Raw genomic sequence first — 18573 nt, 5'->3', positions numbered from 1 at the left:
ATCGCTGAAATAATACGTTTATTGATACTTCTCTGCCTGTCGCACTACTGAAATAAAACTGAAATATTGGTTTTGCATGTAGAATATTCAAGTAAAATGTACACACAAGCAATAGAAACTTAGAAAAAGACATCACTAAATTTTTCAGCCACATTACTTGTGAAATCACATAAATTCTCCACTTGCACAGCAACAACAACAAAATCCAGGAAATTAACAAGTACATGCCAATCCCTGTCCCCCATCTACCATCATTGTAATAAACAGAGTACACAATGACCTTTATTCCAAATCTATTTCAAGCAGGTAGCATGTTCAATGCTTACTTAGCCAAATTAATGACTACGAAATAAACAATTAGCCATCAAAAGAAAAAATCTACCAGTTAACAAAGAAGGGCTAGTCTGTCAAATGCACAATCCCAAATGTGACCCTCCACCACGAAATGAGTCGCATGTCACCTTTGCATGATTTTCATATTTTTACATTTTCCTAAAGAGTTTTTCATGTGGTGAAAACCGTTTTAGAAAAGAGCGAAAACTGTTTGAGGTATAAGCCTGTGACTAAGGTGACCCTCACACTGTTACCAGACACTCCCCGGACTTATATTAAGCCTAGCGCAGAACCGCGCGAGGTGACATGCGACTCATTTCGTGGTGGAGGGTCACAAATAGACATTGAAAATAGGCAACTATGAATCAAAAAATATATTTACTACGAAAATAAAAACATTGATGGAAGACTGGATATAACAACATTCATTAAACAAGTCGCGTAAGGCGAAAATACAATATTTAGTCAAGTAGCTGTCGAACTCACAGAATGAAACTGAACGCAATGCCATTTTACTCGTAGCATCGTCAGGCCACCGCTCATGGCAAAGGCAGTGAAATTGACAAGAAGAGCGGGGTAGTAGTTGCGCTAAGAAGGATAGCACGCTTTTCTGTACCTCTCTTTGTTTTAACTTTCTGAGCGTGTTTTTAATCCAAACATATCATATCTATATGTTTTTGGAATCAGGAACCGACAAGGAATAAGATGAAAGTGTTTTTAAATTGATTTGGACAATTTATTTTTGATAATAAATTTTATATATTTAATTTTCAGAGCTTGTTTTTAATCCGAATATAACATATTTATATGTTTTTGGAATCAGCAAATGATGGAGAATAAGATAAACGTAAATTTGGATCGTTTTATAAATTTTTAATTTTTTTTACAATTTTCCGATTTTTAATGACCAAAGTCATTAATTAATTTTTAAGCCACCACGCTGAAATGCAATACCGAAGTCCGGGCTTCGTCGAAGATTACTTGACCAAAATTTGAACCAATTTGGTTGAAAAATGAGGGCGTGACAGTGCCGCCTCAACTTTCACGAAAAGCCGGATATGACGTCATCAAAGACATTTATCAAAAAAATGAAAAAAACGTTCGGGGATTTCATACCCAGGAACTCTCATGTCAAATTTCATAAAGATCGGTCCAGTAGTTTAGTCTGAATCACTCTACACACACACACACACACACACACACACGCACACACGCACACACGCACATACACCACGACCCTCGTTTCGATTCCCCCTCGATGTTAAAATATTTAGTCAAAACTTGACTAAATATAAAAAGACTACACATTGCACATCAAAAGGTCACAGAATTTTTAAAAAAAAAAGGATTTCATTGCTATCAACATATTTAATTTTGGTTGCATGAGTTTTTCGCTGTCTTGTGAGCTTTTTCATTCTACGCCCACACAATTTTCATTTAAACTTTACAACATCTTTACTGAAAGAAAACAGTTTTTCATAAGGACATTACAAACTTGTACGTATAAATTGTATTGGGGAGTCAATAAACTTGGTATGACTAATATCTCATCACAACCAACATTTAAAGGGGGGAAGGGGTTGGGGGGTAGGGGGAGAAAATGCACTGCCTCTTACCCATTTCAACTTATGTACTAAAACTCCATGTTCCACATTCTTAACCTTCGCAGGTGGTCGTGGGTCCGTGTGGACCCAGATGGGTGTTTATTTGTAAATATTTCTTAAACTAGTTGGAATTTTTTAATGAGCTTTTAAGAATGCCTCAGGCACCTAAAAAGCTCTTATGTCCTAAAATTTCAGGGAGAAGTAATAAAAACAAAACAAAGGTCAAATCTAGACTACAAACATCATGGGGCCGTGCGGACCCATGTTTCTCAAAGAAAAGCGTGCATCTTTTAGAAGCATGGGTCCGCACGGCCCCACGACGTCTTCCGTATGTAGTCGATAACCCGGACTGGCGAAGGTTAAACACGTTTCACATGAATCCCAGCAGCTACTTCTTAATACTGAGCTCTCAACAATTTGATTGTAGCTTTACGTTCCATCAACAAACAAAAATTCAATTACTGTAACAATCACCATTCATATTGTGTCAAGACAGACGCATTTCAGATCACATTCATCTCAGAGGTGAATATAATTTTATATCCCACTAACAAAAGATATATAGTGGTACCCTTCTTTTCAGCTATACCAAAATAAGAGAAAAGTTTGGCCTTAAAAGAGTCGAGTGTCTCAAACTTGGAAATTAAATTGACTGATTTTACAAAGCAAAATTATTCTGAAAAAAATCTTCAAGCGGTCTTAAAATGGAGAAACCTTTTGAGACCTCCCAAAATCTGAGAAAATCAGGATTTAAAATGGAGGTAAATTAACAGTGGTTATGAACAGAAAATCTGAGAAAGCCAGGTCTTAAAATGAGGGTCTGTATCAGATTTATCTGGGGCCCGGGTAGCTCAGGTGGTAGAGCACTGGACTTGTGATCGAGAGGTCGCTGGTTCGAATCCGGGCCGGGACGGACACGGGTCAACTTTATGTGCAGACCCAGAGACGGTATCCATCTCCCACACCCGTGTCACCACAATGGCACGTTAAAGATCTTGGTCATTCTACCATAAGTGCAGATGGCTGATAACACCTAAACACGCATACATCAAAAAGCAGTGAGGGCGTAAAACTCGAATCGTATAAACCAATTCATGTCCAATATAGGCAATTAAGACCTGACGGACAATAAGCCCCTTAAAATTTACTTACTTACAGATGTATCTCAAACATGGTATCAAACACTCTCCTCTTATATTCCACCCATGCAGACGTATTTGATCTCCATGTATTCCTCCAGGCCATATTTCCCCCCTTCCCTCCCCAGCCCCGATTCCTTCACTCCTCCGAAAGGAGCTTCTGTGGCAGAGATGAGACCTTCATTGGCGCCTACCAATCCGTACTCAAGCTTCTCAGACACACGCCAGATCTGTCCAATGTTGCCTGAGTAGAAGTAGCCTGCAAAAGTGAATTAACAGGTAGGTAAGCTTCATTGAATTTTACCGAAATTTTTGAAGACATTCTAATGATAATAATATCATGTTGTTTAATTGAACCTATAAAGCGGTTTGAGCTGTGGGGAAGCGCAATATAAATGTTCTATTATCATTAAATACTATTATCATTATTATTATAATTAGTATTATTATTAATTGAATAATCAATTAAATAGCTTTTCTATTGCGCAAGTCCCCAAAATAGCTCCAAGTGCTTTAAAGTTCTAACACATGTACCAGACGATTATTCCTTCCCAATAAATATTTTGGGGGATCCAAATAAAAAATAAATTCCACACATGTCCTGATTTTAATACAACCCACAAACAACTAACTATATTACTATATTACTGAAAATTCTGAATATGAACTACTGTTTCTAAGCAGCATTTAACTAGCTATCAAAACTGACTGTTCATTCTCTTAGCACTAACTGCAAATGGAAATAGCAACGACAACAACAATAATTTACCAACAATTAAGTCATGAACCAATTCTTACCTGCCAATCCAAACTGTGTTGCATTTGCAATTGCCAGAGCCTCTTCTTCTGTTTTGAACCTGAACAAAGGTTTAGATTGTGCGTGTTGTTTAGCTTTCAAATGATAATGGTTGCAAAGAAAAGAGAAAGTGTGAATAAGAAAGATTTGGACTTAAACCTTTCTCAAAAAGGTGTGGCACTATCTTATTTCCTTGTATGGAAGTAGGGATCCTAAAAGGCATCAAATAGCTTCAGTTATCTACTGTATACAATATAAACAGTCATGTGGAAGTAGGGATCCTAAAAGGCCCCAAACTGCTTCAGTTATCTACTGTATACAATATAAACAGTCATGTGGAAGTAGGGATCCTAAAAGGCTTCAAATTGTTTCAGTTACCTACTGTATACAATATAAACAGTCATGTGGAAGTAGGGATCCTAAAAGGCCCCAAACTGCTTCAGTTATCTACTGTATACAATATAAACAGTCATGTGGAAGTAGGGATCCTAAAAGGCTTCAAATTGTTTCAGTTACCTACTGTATACAATATAAACAGTCATGTGGAAGTAGGGATCCTAAAAGGCTTCAAATTGTTTCAGTTACCTACTGTATACAATATAAACAGTCATGTGGAAGTAGGGATCCTAAAAAGCCTCACATTGTTTCAGTTACCTACTGTATACAATATAAACAGTCATGTGGAAGTAGGGATCCTAAAAGGCCTCACATTGTTTCAGTTACCTGCTAAAATGTATCTAGTTTCTTTACTCTTGTGATCAACGTTCATATTGGCTGCACAAAACATACAATGGTGCCTGGGATGAGAGGACACCCTCAGGATCAGAAAAAAAGTGTAACTTCATTACAGGTGCCCTTTTAGGACAGGTATGCTTCAATTAAATTTTTGGATCACAGGATGCGTAACACAAGGTGCCTCCCATTAGAAGTACATATGTACTACAGTAACAGAAAAATCTATTTCATTCACTTTATGCTCAGTCTAATCTTTCTTTCTTTATTTGGTGTTTAAGGTCATTTTCAGCCACGAAGGTTATATCGCGACGGGGAAAGGGGGGAGAGGGGATAGAGCCACTTTTCAATTGTTTCTTGTTCACAAAAGCACTAATCAAAAATTTGCTCCAGGGGCTTGCAACGTAGTACAATATATTACCTTACTGGGAGAACGCAAGTTTCCAGTACAAAGGACTTAACATTTCTTACAATTACATACTGCTTGACTAAAATCTTTACAAACATTGACTATATTCTATACAAGAAACACTTAAGAAGGGTAAAAGGAGAAACAGAATCCGTTAGTCGCCTCTTACCACATGCTGGGGAGCATCGGGTAAATTCTTCCCCCTAACCCACGGGGGTCTCAGTCTAATACAGTGAAACCTCTGTTGTAAGACTTCAACCAATCTGATAAAACGAGGTCTGATATTAGAGGGAGTCTTAAAAAAGAGGTAAATTTACAGACCTTCCGAAGAGAAAATCTTGGGAAACAGGGTCTTAAAACAGAGGGTGTCTTAAAACAGAGGGTCTGAAAATAGAGGATCTTAAAATGGAGGATCTTAAAATGGAGGGTCTTAAAATGGAGGGTCTTAAAATGGAGGGTCTTAAAATGGAGGATCTTAAAATGGAGGATCTTAAAATGGAGGGTCTTAAAATGGAGGATCTTAAAATGGAGGGTCTTAAAATGGAGGGTCTTAAAATGGAGGATCTTAAAATGGAGGATCTTAAAATGGAGGGTCTTAAAATGGAGGATCTTAAAATGGAGGATCTTAAAATGGAGGGTCTTAAAATGGAGGGTCTTAAAATGGAGGGTCTTAAAATGGAGGATCTTAAAATGGAGGGTCTTAAAATGGAGGATCTTAAAATGGAGGATCTTAAAATGGAGGTTTCACTGTATCAAAGGCTGTATACACACTTCATGATGGCCGCCACAGGGCCGAAAATTTCCTCCGTGGAGCATCGCATTTTGGGCGTGACGTCGGTGAGAAGCGTGGGATGGTAGAAGTTGCTTCCCTTGGTGTGGCGCTTTCCTCCTGTCACGACCTTTGCTCCGCTCTTCACTGCATCTTGAACCAACCCGTCCACCTATAGGCACAGGAAAAATGGTGTCTATTAAGCTAACAATGATGTTTATTAAGATTTTTTTTTAAAATAAATAAAACTACCCACAGAGCAATCGGTACAATGAAAAATGGTACCCATGCATTTGTACAGATCAGCCTCCATGCCATTTTGGGTTGGTTTTTTTTTTTTTTTTTGGGGGGGGGGGGGGGGGGTGTTTCCCCTGTTTCATAAAATACATGATCAAATACAGTTAGGTGATTTAGTCCGTGCATAAGTCAAATCACAGCTGCACCAGCAAAAGTATGTCTAAATCTTGCTGACAGCAAACAAATTGACATGGCCTTGCATCAATATTGCTTGTCCTAACCTTGTAACAAGTAGGAAGAGTTGCAACATCAGCTAAATAAAAATAAAGAAATAAACAAACAAATAAAGAGCAGCTGACACATCAGGTGTAGGTGGGAACTTGGTCCAGCAAAAGAAAGGAAATCTTAATGTTGAACACAAACGGAAGATAAGCTGGGTCACATGTACCATGGAAATATATTACAGTGGACCCCTCCTTTAAAAACCTTTAAACAAAATCTGAGAAAATTATGTCTTAAAAATAGGGAGACTTAAAATGGCGGTAAATTTACAGAGGCTACAAACGGAAAATCTAGAGAAGCAAGGTCTTATATGACTAAGTGCCAAAAGGTGCGCACGAAAAGCGGACAAAGGGGCTAAAAAATAAAAGTTGACAAACACGACTGATATTGTGATTTTTGTTAAGACAACAGATGCTGGAACCCAATTACGAAAAGAAAAGATAAATTTACCCAAATGATTTTACAAATAACGATAATTTTGTTCGTTATATCATTCAAAACGGCACTGAGTCATAGCATTAAGGTTATCTCGCACGTTTTTAAAGCTAGGGCTTTGAAACTTGGCCCACAACCAAAGTATAATGACCTCCAGGTATGGTGCACATCACATTAAACAACATTGAATTTCAAGGTCACAGCGAGGTTAAATTTCCTTTGCAAACTGGAAAATTGTCGTTGTCACGTCTTACATGTTTTAATACTAGATCAGTTAGACTTTACATACTTCACATACTTTCAGCATTTTTATAAAACCTCATTAAAAGTGACCTGCTGGTTAATCTTTGTCAAAGTTCAAGGTCACAGCGGGGTCACATCTGGTCCAAATGTGGAATATTTTCAATTTATTCAGCGCGTTTATAGCACGAGCTTTGAAAATACACACAGTTCTAGTGTATAATGTTCACACACGATTAAAGTCTGGTTGAAAAAGTCAAGGTCACAGCAGGGTCGCGTTGAGGTCAAACATATACATTTTTCAATGAGGTTTTCTCATATGTTTTTGAAGCTAGGGCCTTGAAACTTGGCACACTACGCAAGTTAAATTAAACCTCATCAAATTCCAAGGTCACAGTAAGGTTAAAGATCCTTTAAGGATATTTTCTAAAAAAAGGTGACCGCCTGGTTAATGTTTGTCAAATTTCAAGGTCACAGCAGTGCCATCTGGCTTAAACTTTGAAAAATTGTCAATTTCTTCAACTAGTTTTATAGTGTTTGAAGTCATTCACACATGATGAAAGTCTGGTTGATAAAATCAAACGTCAAGGTCGCAGCGGGGTCGCATTGAAGTCAGACACATACAATTGTCATTTTCACGAACGCCTTTTAAGCAACACCTTTGAAACTTCACACATTCCAAAGTTTTGATGTTGTTTGGTTATAATCAAAGTGTGGTCAATTTCCATGATTGAGAGCATTCAGAGGGGTCAAGTTGAGGTCACACAAAAGAGATTAAATTGTCGACACAACAGATGAGACTGGCTACCACTGTTTAATTTAATACACTTTTATGCAAATTTTAAATTGTGTTCAACCATATACACCAAACTCACCCAAACTCCTGAAACATCCAAGAAAAGGAAAAATGTGTCCAAGCAAGGAAAAACGCCATTTCTTCAAAGGCTGGAATAACTACAGAGGCAGCCGCGTCATTACACACAATGCAATTACGTCATACATCATACATTTCTATGAGTCATGTTGAATGGAATGGTGGCATGTGCCTCTATTCTAGCTAACAACAAAGCTGAAAAAATGAATATTATCTGTTTGTTTTGTTTGTTTTACCCGTACGAGACCTTTCTGTGACCTTGACATGTGACAAGGATCTACCTTAACTTCTTTAAGTCGGAGTTGAGAGTTGTGTGATGTTTGAAGGCTCTCCCTTTAAAAACAACTGAGATAATGATGCATTTTCGTGTTTTTGATTTGCCCATGTGACCTTGAGATTCGACAAAGGTCAACAAGACTTTAACCGTGTATGGAGGCTATTAAGCCCAAAAATGTGAACTTTCAAGGTTCTTGCTTTGAAAAACTCTGAGAAAAAGGTTATGTTTTTTTTTTACCCACACGAGACCCTGCTATGACCTTCACATTTCTCAAGGATCAACCTTGAATTCTCCATGTTGAACAATCATTAAGCAAAAGCGTTGTTTGAAGTTTGAAGGTTCTAGCTTCAAAAATCTCTGAAAAAATATGTTTCATCCGTTTTCTGAACCACATGTGACCCAGCCGTGACCTTGAAATCTGACAAGGGTCAACAAGACTTTTACCATGCATGGGGGCGATTAAACCCCAAATGTGTGTGAAGTTTCAAGGTTTCAACTTAAAAAACGTCTGAGAAAAATATACATTTTCCTTTTTGGACAATGTGTTGCACGCAAGACAACACGACAAACGCTCGTGTTATCATTCTTTTACTTTAAGGTCGACTTGCGTGCCCGCTCTTTCGCTAATCTCAATTAAAATTCATCTTAGAAGTTCGGTTTTATTACGCTTTTAATTAAGAAGATTAAACTAAGACAACAAATAGTTAGTTTTACCCATTAAACTCGATAAGGTAGTGACATTTTATGTTGAACGCAAGAAGGTGTCGCACGCAAGATCTGAAAAGATGTTGAGGACATAATTTCAACACTTGATAGCGCAATCGTGGTTCGTGATTTCTTCACAAATTTTGAACACAGAATGTGTCACGTGGTTCCGTAAATGAAGTAGATCTTTGTACATGTAAATTTTGTTTTTAAAAGAAAATAACCGTTAATTACCGAACATTTTGTCGCACGCAAGATATGACGAAATTTTCAAATCGTTTTCAAAAATGCTGTTCAAAAGTTCTGCAGTCTTTGCTGGATTACTTGAAAGACAGCAGTTTGATACACCGTTATCGCTTGACGTGTCGACATCAATTCCAGAGTTTTTGAAAAAGAAATTTAGTAAATATCTGCGATTGAAAAATGTATGCCGTGATGACGAATCATCTTGCGTGCGACACCTTAAAATTCGGTTATCGAAAAAAAAAAATTCTCTCGAGATTTAGATTTGACGTTTGGTCTCGTCTGTAAAGCGATGTTTCAGGCATTCAATCAAACTAAATGCAATTCATTTGTGCTTCTTGTTATTTTTCTGTGGCATATTCAAAACACGAGGTATCACGATGTCCTTTTTCAGATGGCCGGTTTTGGCGTTATTTTTGACTTTAAACAAAGATAACTTCAAAACCGTTCAAGTCAGACACACGAAATTATGTCCACTATCTCTTCGCACATTCATCCACACACACACCAATTTTCAGCAGACACACGTTTTTAGAAACATTTTTATTGTAAAACAAAGTCGTCTTCTGTTCTGTGAGCACCTTTTGGCACTTAGTCATATAGGGGAAAGTCTTAAATCGGGGGGGGGGGGGGGGGGGGGGGGGGGTGGGTGTCTTTAAAGGGAGGTAATCCACTGTACCAAAGTTGTTATACCTTGTCCACAGCTGCCTTGTTGATGAGTGGACCCTGTGTTGTACCGGGTTCTAATCCATCGCCGACCTTCAGCTCTTCGTTCATGACCTCTGCCAGGCGCTTGACAAACCTGTCATAGATGCCTTCTTGCACCAGGATGCGGTTGGCACACACGCAAGTCTAAAAAAGATATTGAAGAGTTTCAACAGAAAATTAAAGTCACAACACACACATGCACGCACACACACACATACACACACATGCACTCAAACACACACATGCACACCCACACACACACTTACACACACACACACACTCTCAAACACCCACACACACACACAACACATACCCATGCACTTAAAAAAGAAAAACAGAAATGAAAGAGTTTCAACACAAATTAAAGTCACAACACACACACACACACACACACACTCAAACACACACACACACACACACATACACACAACACACACACTCCCACGCACAAACAAACAAGTGCATGCCTGTACTCATCTCACAAATACACATGTACACACATTTTGCTTGGAAATTTCAGTGACAATCACTGCAAGGTAAACACACTTCTTTTCTTTTTTCTACTTATGTATAGGTCACATCAGTACATACCACTCACCTGTCCAGAACACCTGAACTTGCTGGCCATTGCGCCTTGGACAGCTGCGTTCACATCAGCAGAGTCAAAGACAATGAACGGAGCGTTTCCTCCCAACTCCATAGATGCTTTCTTCACTGTATCTGCTGATTGTCTCAGAAGAGTCTGAAACCACACATGGGAAACCAGAATGCATCAATTTACGAAAAGGATTTAGCAGAGTAGTTGACATAATTACACATATTGTATGCATTTGCAGACGCCTTAAAATTAAACATCCTTGATTTCAGTAATACATTGGAAATGCCAAACAATAAAAAATAAAAAAAAATAACACTTGCGCTATTGCACATCAAGAGGAAAACGTGACAGTATGTACGAAGCAACTTGTCTAGTCTTCATAAAAACCATTAGACTTCTGAAAAATAATTTTTCTTTTCAGTAAACCATTCTCCCCCCCCCCCCCCACACACACACACACACACACACACAAAAGAAAAAAAAATAAAGGAATAACGTAATCCATCCCAAACCGAAGGCAACACAGACAACACACAACAGATTTTCCTCACACGTACACACCTTTCCAGTATTTGTGGAACCAGTAAAGGAGATTTTCTTGACGATGGGGTTTTCACACAGCTCCTTGCCCACAGAGGGTGCGTTGGCCCGAGATGCTGTCACCACGTTGAGAACACCTTCCGGTAGGCCTGCCTGCTTTGCCAGCTACAAGAATACAAGGAGAAACAGTAGAGTTTTGCAACCATTAATATGATGAAAAAATGAGACCAAACGAGATCCTTCGGCCACAGAAAAAAGTGTCACAGTTGAACTCCCTTTTAAAGAATCCTTGATTTAATACACCCCTAGCCCTCTCTTCCTACCCCGTTCCCTACATGTGTAATATGTTTCCTGAAATGGCACAGAATAAATGCTCAGTATGAATTAAAATCTTCCTAGGCCTTAGATTTTCTCGAACATTTCGTAAAACCTAACTTGTCTGATATGCCATTTCCCCTTCCTCACTGCGAGATACAAACCTACAAAGTGCAACTGTTTTTTCAAAGACAAAAAAAAGCAAGACAAAAAAAGCTACTGAACTCACCTTCCCCACCTTGACAACAAACTACAGCGGTACCTGCAATAAGAGGACACTCTATGTGTCTCCCAACATTGCAGGTGGCCTGTCATGACAGGTGGTCATTTACATCACAATAATAAAGGGACAACACAAGCCACAAGGTGTCCTTTACTTGGAGGTGTCCTCGCACAGGAGGGGCCTCACATCGAAGGTTCCACTGTACGAAACTCATCCGTCTCACCAGACAAAAAGCTATGAAACTGACCTCACACAGAGCCAGGGCAGAGTATGGAGTGTCTTCAGCAGGTTTCAGCACCACAGTGCAGCCTGCTGCAATCGCTGCACAGGCTTTCCTTGTTATCATCGCATTGGGAAAGTTCCACTGGAAAAAAAGACAAGTCTCTATGGTAACTTGGCAATAATTCATTCAAATATCACTTTTAATGACAAAAAATCACTTTCACTGAAGACTTTTATCAAGAACCTTGAAACAAAACTTTACAATCTTGCCAAAGAAACAAAACTTACTATTTCCGTGCCTTCTCTGCTCCCAAAGGCACAGAAAAACAAAACAAATTTATTTGGAAGTCTATAAATAAATAGTTTTGTTACTTAGCAGAGTATACTTCAGAGAAGTCTTACTTAATGCTGAATAAATACTTATTATGCTTATCAATCATTTTAGCATCATTCTTACACTTACAAAACATATACACCCAAAAACTCGAACAACAAGAAAATAAATAACAATTAAACACAGAAAAAGAGGGCCACTTCACAGACAAAGGGAAGTAACTCGCTTACGGTGTCACACAATGAAGAATACAAAAATTGCTTCCCTTTAATCAATGAGCCTACTCCTTGCATACTTTGCACAAAATCTATGTCTATCAGTCTGTGCGTGTGTCTGTAAATATGCGCACTCATGAAGACCTGGAGATTAAAGGTGCTGCACTTCAAAGTCAGAAAAAAAAGCAATGCAGCGCTAGCAGCATGTCCAAAAAAACGGATTAACAGACAGATGAAATTCAGTTATTTATGCAGAAAGAAAAAAACCTAAGACATACAGTGTTTTCAGATCAACCAAACTCTCAGCAGAGCAGCTCCTTAAAAGCAGGGAGTCTAAAAATGAAGGTACATTTACAGAGGTTATGAACAAAAAAAATCGGAAAAGGGAAAATTAAAACAATTTTAAGTCCTTGAAGGAGGATTCCACTGTACATACAACTTACAGGTGTGATCATGCCGCAAACACCGATGGCCTGTCTCAGCACCAACATGCGTTTGCTGCTGGTAGGGGAGGGAATCACGTCACCGTACGCTCTGCGTGCTTCTTCCCCAAACCACTCGATAAACGATATCCCATAGTTGACTTCTCCTTCTGCCTCCTTCAGTGGTTTTCCCTGTGCAAAGAAAGTATGGAAGTATTATTACAGGCTAACAAATTAATCACAATACCATGGTTTGAAGCATGCGCGACTCTCATCAGAAATGTTAAAATTCATCCAATTACCTTATCACAATCACAGAACACAGCTTTACCATATTGTCATTTTTTGCATTAGACACTGCCTCTCATTGTATGGCACATATAGCTTTGGCAATTGATTCTCATTTATTTACACACCCCCCCCCCCCCTCCCCCTTGACAGTAAAACAGTGCTATGACTGATAAATCTACCAAAACAACTCACCATTTCAGAAGTCAGCAGTCTAGCCAGTTCAGGTTTGTTCTGTGTACACAGGTCACTCCATCGACGTAAGACAGTGCAGCGCTCCTGAAATCAATGTGCAATGACATGAATGTACACGTGTGAAAGAGTATACAGTGGAACCCCCATATCAAGACCCCCAAATTTAAGACTTCCTCCCTTTTAAGACCCTCTTTTCTCAGATGTTCTGTTCTTAACCTCGGTAAATTTACCCCCATTTTAAGACTCCCTCCTTTTTAAGACCTGGTTTTCTCAGAATTTTGAAAGTCTTAAAAGGGGGGTTCCACTGTACCATGAGTTACAGCCTACAGGGCATGTAAACCTCGTCTCTCACTTTTTAAACACATTTGTAATTCAGTCACACAATTTGACGCACACAGCCTACGAGCCGCATACAAGTTAGCAGACATAATCTGTAGTTCCATATAGTTCGTAATAATTTTTCCCATTGTTCTTTGCATGCAACTATCAGATATATATATTTAATCATAAGAGAGACAGACACACAGATACACACAGATACACACCCACACACACACACACACACACACACACACGCATACACAAAGAGTCTTCCACAAATAATGTTGCCAACTTTGGCAGGGACATCCCTCCAAGTTTGGAAGGCTTTGTGTGCAGTTTCAATGGCACTGCGTGTGTCTGACCCATCCATGTCAGGTACAGTTCCCAGCAATTCTCCTGTGGCTGGGTTAGTCACTGAAATAGAAATTAAAATCGTTTAAGGATTATATAAGCTGGTCTCTAATTCAGTGAAATTGACGTACAGTTTTAGGTATTGATCTATTGCGTACATCGACTACCTATATAAACAAAAATATTAAAAAAAAGCAAAAATGACAAATTAGAACTGAAATGCATATTATCATAACAATAGCATCAAGCTTAACCTGAAACAAAGTGGTCATAAAAACAAGCAGAAACCCTAGCTGTGACTACGTACCTTCAAACGTTTTCCCAGACTTGGCCGAGACCCACTGTCCATTTACAAACGCCTTGTCAAACAGCAATGAGCTGGCAAATCTTTTTCCCTGGTCGCCGGCCATCTTGTACTGAACAAGGAGAAGTTGCACAGGGCTTCTTGCGTGTGAAAACGATGAAGTCAAGACAGGCAAAATCTGCAACATAAAGAAATTGAGTTAAATGTTTTAAATGTTGTTTTACTGGGTATGCATATCATTTGATGATAGTTATAGTCACAATCATGAAATCGTTACAACACGCATGCATGAAATGCTTAGAATAAAAAGAGAGAGAGAGAGAGAGAGAGAGAGAGAGAGAGAGGGAGGGAGAGAGGGAGAGAGGGAGACAGACAGACAGACAGACAGACAGACAGAGTCGTGATGGACTGATTGATCAACTAAATGATCGATTGGTTGATCTTTAAAATACCAATTAACAATTCTGTGCACACAAATAATTTATCACAACCTGAACCACCACAGTACAACACGCAAGTATAATTTATTATAAGTACAGCGTACAGAAAAAAATACTTTTACGATGGACAAATTACATGTATCTCCGAAAAAGAGGTTAATTGCCACATTGAGTGTCAACCTCAACCAAGTGCAGCTGTGCTCAGAAGAGACACACACTATATAGGTATATATATACATGTGTAGGCACAATTACATAAATCAAACCACATGGCACATATCATTATCATGCAGCATATCAAAAGTACCCCACTGAACATTGATCGAGCCTCTCACGTGCTGCAATATGACACGTCACACTTTTAGTGCATCTGGACACGATGCTTAAATTGTTTAATAAGGCAGGTTATACATCTTAATTGTAAATTACTATTATCCATTAATAATATACCTGATACGACTGTGAATGTACAGATTTTCTAAGCAGTGTAACTCTAAAACTTGGGAGCATCTCGTTACTCCCCCGTATCGTTACTCCCCCGGCTTGTTACTAACCCTAACCCTAAGGGGGAGTAACGAGCCGGTGAGTAACGAGCCGGGGGAGTAACGAGCTGATCCCTAAAACTTCAACAAAACCTCAGCAAGTTTGGGTCCACCTGCACGCAAAGAGGGAAAGCAATACGCAGGGGAACTACGAGTGCAGGTCTAAATCAATTAATGGATTATATATATATGCTAAAAGCTCTGGTCCCTATAATATCTTAATCAATACAACATATGATGAAGTACATTAACTGTCAACAATAACCGCTTTCCAACATCTCTAAAATCTATATAAAAATAAAAACCAGCAAGTTTGTGCTCACCGGTCTGTATGACAGAGAGCGGGAAGGCAGAATGAATGGAGCACAACTATGGAGCATTGGGATTATGGCAGGGCCCTTACTCAGCAAATATCATGGCAAAGCTCAAGGTCTCTTCATTTAGCCAGCTTCAGTCACACACACGCTCAGCAAACTGTCACTGACCTACTTTTCATTTATGCAGACCCCTTTTGTGTTGTGGTTATCAGCACTTATATACTGTGTAGGGTAGCTAGGAGTTCGAGGTCAGGTTAACAAAACGTGTAATCTGTACAATAGGATTTTGAATTAATAAAAGCATGTAATACTGCCCAGAAAAAAATCTGATTTTGTTTTTGTTTTTACTTGTTCTGTGTAACTCAGTGTAAGCTCTTATTTTCTTGTGATCTCACATGGTTTGTTTAGAACTGTTTAACGTAATTTTTTAATGATAAAACTTGTGTTATCAAGCTTGTTGCAAATGAAGCAAATAATTATATATATATAAAATATCAGAAGTTGTGAAAGAAACAATTGAAAATCAGAAGAGACTTTTTTCTGAGATTTGTTAAAATCTCTTAGCAGAGCAAAAGAGAGAGGAAACAAAAAAATGTGTCCCTTCACAGACAGCCCAATATATTATACAAAATAAACTGAAGCTACCGTACCAGTACACTAACAGGTACTGAACCAATACAATCAAACCTGTCCAAGACAGTACAATTTGCAAAAGAAACAGTTTGTGCTGATGGTATACATGTACCAATAAAGGCAAGGCAATTATACATGTCATGATGATGGGATATTTAGACAAGGTGTAAGTTTTACACCATCACCCCTGTCAGAAAGCAATCACACATGCACACACTGTCACAGACATGCATGCAGACATACACACACCATTCCCACCTCACCCAACCCCCATCACACACCCATGCATGCAGACACACACACACCATTCCCACCTCACCCAACCCCCATCACACACCCATGCATGCAGACATACACACACCATTCCCACCTCACCCAACCCCCATCACACACCCATGCATGCAGACACACACACACCATTCCCACCTCACCCAACCCCCATCACACACCCATGCATGCAGACACACACACACCATTCCCACCTCACCCAACCCCCATCACACACCCATGCATGCAGACATACACACACCATTCCCACCTCACCCAACCCCCATCACACACCCATGCATGCAGTTTTTCTCCCATGACTATATAAAGGCAGATTTTTACATGACATGTAAAAAGAAAACAGCAAAGCAAGGCAAACATGAACAGAACACTGCCACAAAAGGTCAAAACACACAATAACAGGAGATGGTTTACCTAAAAGGTCAGCAGCTTATCAACAGGAACTGTACCTGATGACAGTTGAAAAAGCTGGGCCACAGGCTAGTGCACAAACAAATTAATAGTCACTATATAAATTATACCCCTTGCACAGCAATTATGCAAGTCTATTGGTAACAATAAACAGATCAGCCCTATATGGACAGTGAAAACTCCTATTAACGACCTTCAAAAATGTAAGAAAATCAGGTCTTAAAACGAAGGGAGTCTTAAAATGGGGGGAAATTTACAGAGGTTATGAACAGAAAATCTGTAAAAACAGGGTCTTAACAAGTTGCGTGAGGCGAAAATACAACATTTAGTCAAGCTCAGTCGAACTCACAGAATGAAACTGAACGCATTGCATTTTTTCCGCAATACCGTACACTCGTAGCATCGTCTGTCCACCGCTCGTGGCAAAGGCAGTGAAATTAGCAATCCAGAAAAGCGTGGTAGCGGTTGCGCTGAGGAGGATAGCACGCTTTTCTATATCTGTATTCTTTTTAACTTTCTGAACGTGTTTTTAATCCAAACATATCATAACTATATGTTTTTGGAATCAGGAACCAACAAGGAATAAGATGAAATTGTTTTTAAATGGATTTCGGAAATTCAATTTTAATCATAATTTTTATATTTTTAATTTTCAGAGCTTGTTTTTAATCCGAATATAACATATTTATATATTTTTGGAATCAGAAAATGATGAAGAATACGATAAATGTATATGTCTTGACCTATGCTCCGAGCCGACAGTAATACAGGGAGAGAGAGAGAGAGAGAGAGAGAGAGAGAGAGAGAGAGAGAGAGAGAGAGAGAGAGAGAGAGAGAGAGAGAGAGAGAGAGAGAGAGAGAGAATTCTTTATTTAACGAGGGTAATAGATTAAGCAGTGGTCTGCTTTTTTACATCCAGGCCTCGCCCTAAAGAGGGACTAACTAAAAATAATAGAGAGGGGGGGGACCGGTGTCACGATTTCATCTTTCGCCTGTGTAGATATTTCCCCCTCGACATATACTCAAGACTGAAATGTTGTTTCCTGGTAAAATTAAGAAGTGAAATTATTTATGGACGAAAAGCATGTAAGTTTCTTGCATGTGAAGAAAATTGGTGGTAAAATTTAATAGATTTCACCCCCAAAATCGAATACTCTTCGAAAACGTGTACTGAGTGGTTACGTCCCTTGAGTAAGAAGGAAAACATTTTAGGATGAATCAAATTTCTAAGTTAAATAAAACAAATTGGTTGGACAAATTTGGCCCCATGAATGTAAGGTACACAAGGTCGCTCATCAGTACTATCGAAGGGTGTTTTTTTGTTCAGTGTATTTATGGTAATCTTGAACTTTAGCGTGTTAAATTCATAGCTCAGAATCCAGTGACATTCTTTACTTATTTTTGATACAAGTCCATGAAAGCAAGCCAAATAACATTTGTCGTGAAATTAATTGACGGATTGAGCTCCAAACTTAAGCATGATTAGGCCAAAAAAAAAAAATAGGTGTGGTTACGGTAACATTGCCAAAAAAAATAGGGTAGGTAGGTAGGCAATCACTTTTTTTTTTTTTTAACTTTTTTTTTCTAATGTGTACAAATTAAACCTACCGTACTTTCCGGGTGACAAGGCGCTTTGTTATATAAGACGCACCCCCTTCTTTTAAAAAAAAAATTGTAATCCAGTCACCCATTGGACGCAGGGGGCCAATAGGGCGCACCAAAATGACCCAGTTTTTGCCATGAGAGGTGGTTCCCCTGTCATATCTGAGAGAGGAAACACTTCCTGCATCGGGGTCAGTGACCGGTCACTGACCAAAGGCATTGTGATAGC

The 18573-nt window shown here is 38.9% G+C and overlaps 1 protein-coding gene across 3 annotated transcripts in view; it reads right to left on the bottom strand.

Annotated features, from left to right (window-relative positions):
- The window catches only part of LOC138964481 (succinate-semialdehyde dehydrogenase, mitochondrial-like), a 20088-nt gene continuing 1515 nt past the window's right edge, over window positions 1–18573 (bottom strand). Inside the window, exons 1-12 of one of the 3 annotated variants that reach the window (XM_070336450.1) lie at window positions 16746–16765; window positions 14115–14289; window positions 13749–13870; window positions 13136–13219; window positions 12674–12844; window positions 11707–11823; window positions 10943–11086; window positions 10382–10525; window positions 9769–9927; window positions 5785–5954; window positions 3875–3933; window positions 1–3335 (exon numbers count right to left, since the gene is read on the bottom strand). In XM_070336450.1, coding sequence (XP_070192551.1) covers window positions 3130–3335; window positions 3875–3933; window positions 5785–5954; window positions 9769–9927; window positions 10382–10525; window positions 10943–11086; window positions 11707–11823; window positions 12674–12844; window positions 13136–13219; window positions 13749–13870; window positions 14115–14217 — 1479 coding nt within the window. In that variant the 5' untranslated portion in view covers window positions 14218–14289; window positions 16746–16765 and the 3' untranslated portion in view covers window positions 1–3129. Of the gene's footprint in view, window positions 3336–3874; window positions 3934–5784; window positions 5955–9768; window positions 9928–10381; window positions 10526–10942; window positions 11087–11706; window positions 11824–12673; window positions 12845–13135; window positions 13220–13748; window positions 13871–14114; window positions 14290–15416; window positions 15568–16745; window positions 16766–18573 lie in introns of those variants that run through there. The other 2 variants (XM_070336448.1, XM_070336449.1) reach the window with 2 other exon arrangements.

Source organism: Littorina saxatilis, linkage group LG4 (assembly GCF_037325665.1).
Source record: "Littorina saxatilis isolate snail1 linkage group LG4, US_GU_Lsax_2.0, whole genome shotgun sequence".
NCBI lineage: Eukaryota > Metazoa > Mollusca > Gastropoda > Littorinimorpha > Littorinidae > Littorina > Littorina saxatilis.
Note: the sequence above shows the minus strand (reverse complement) of the source record. Positions and strands in the feature narration are given on the sequence as shown.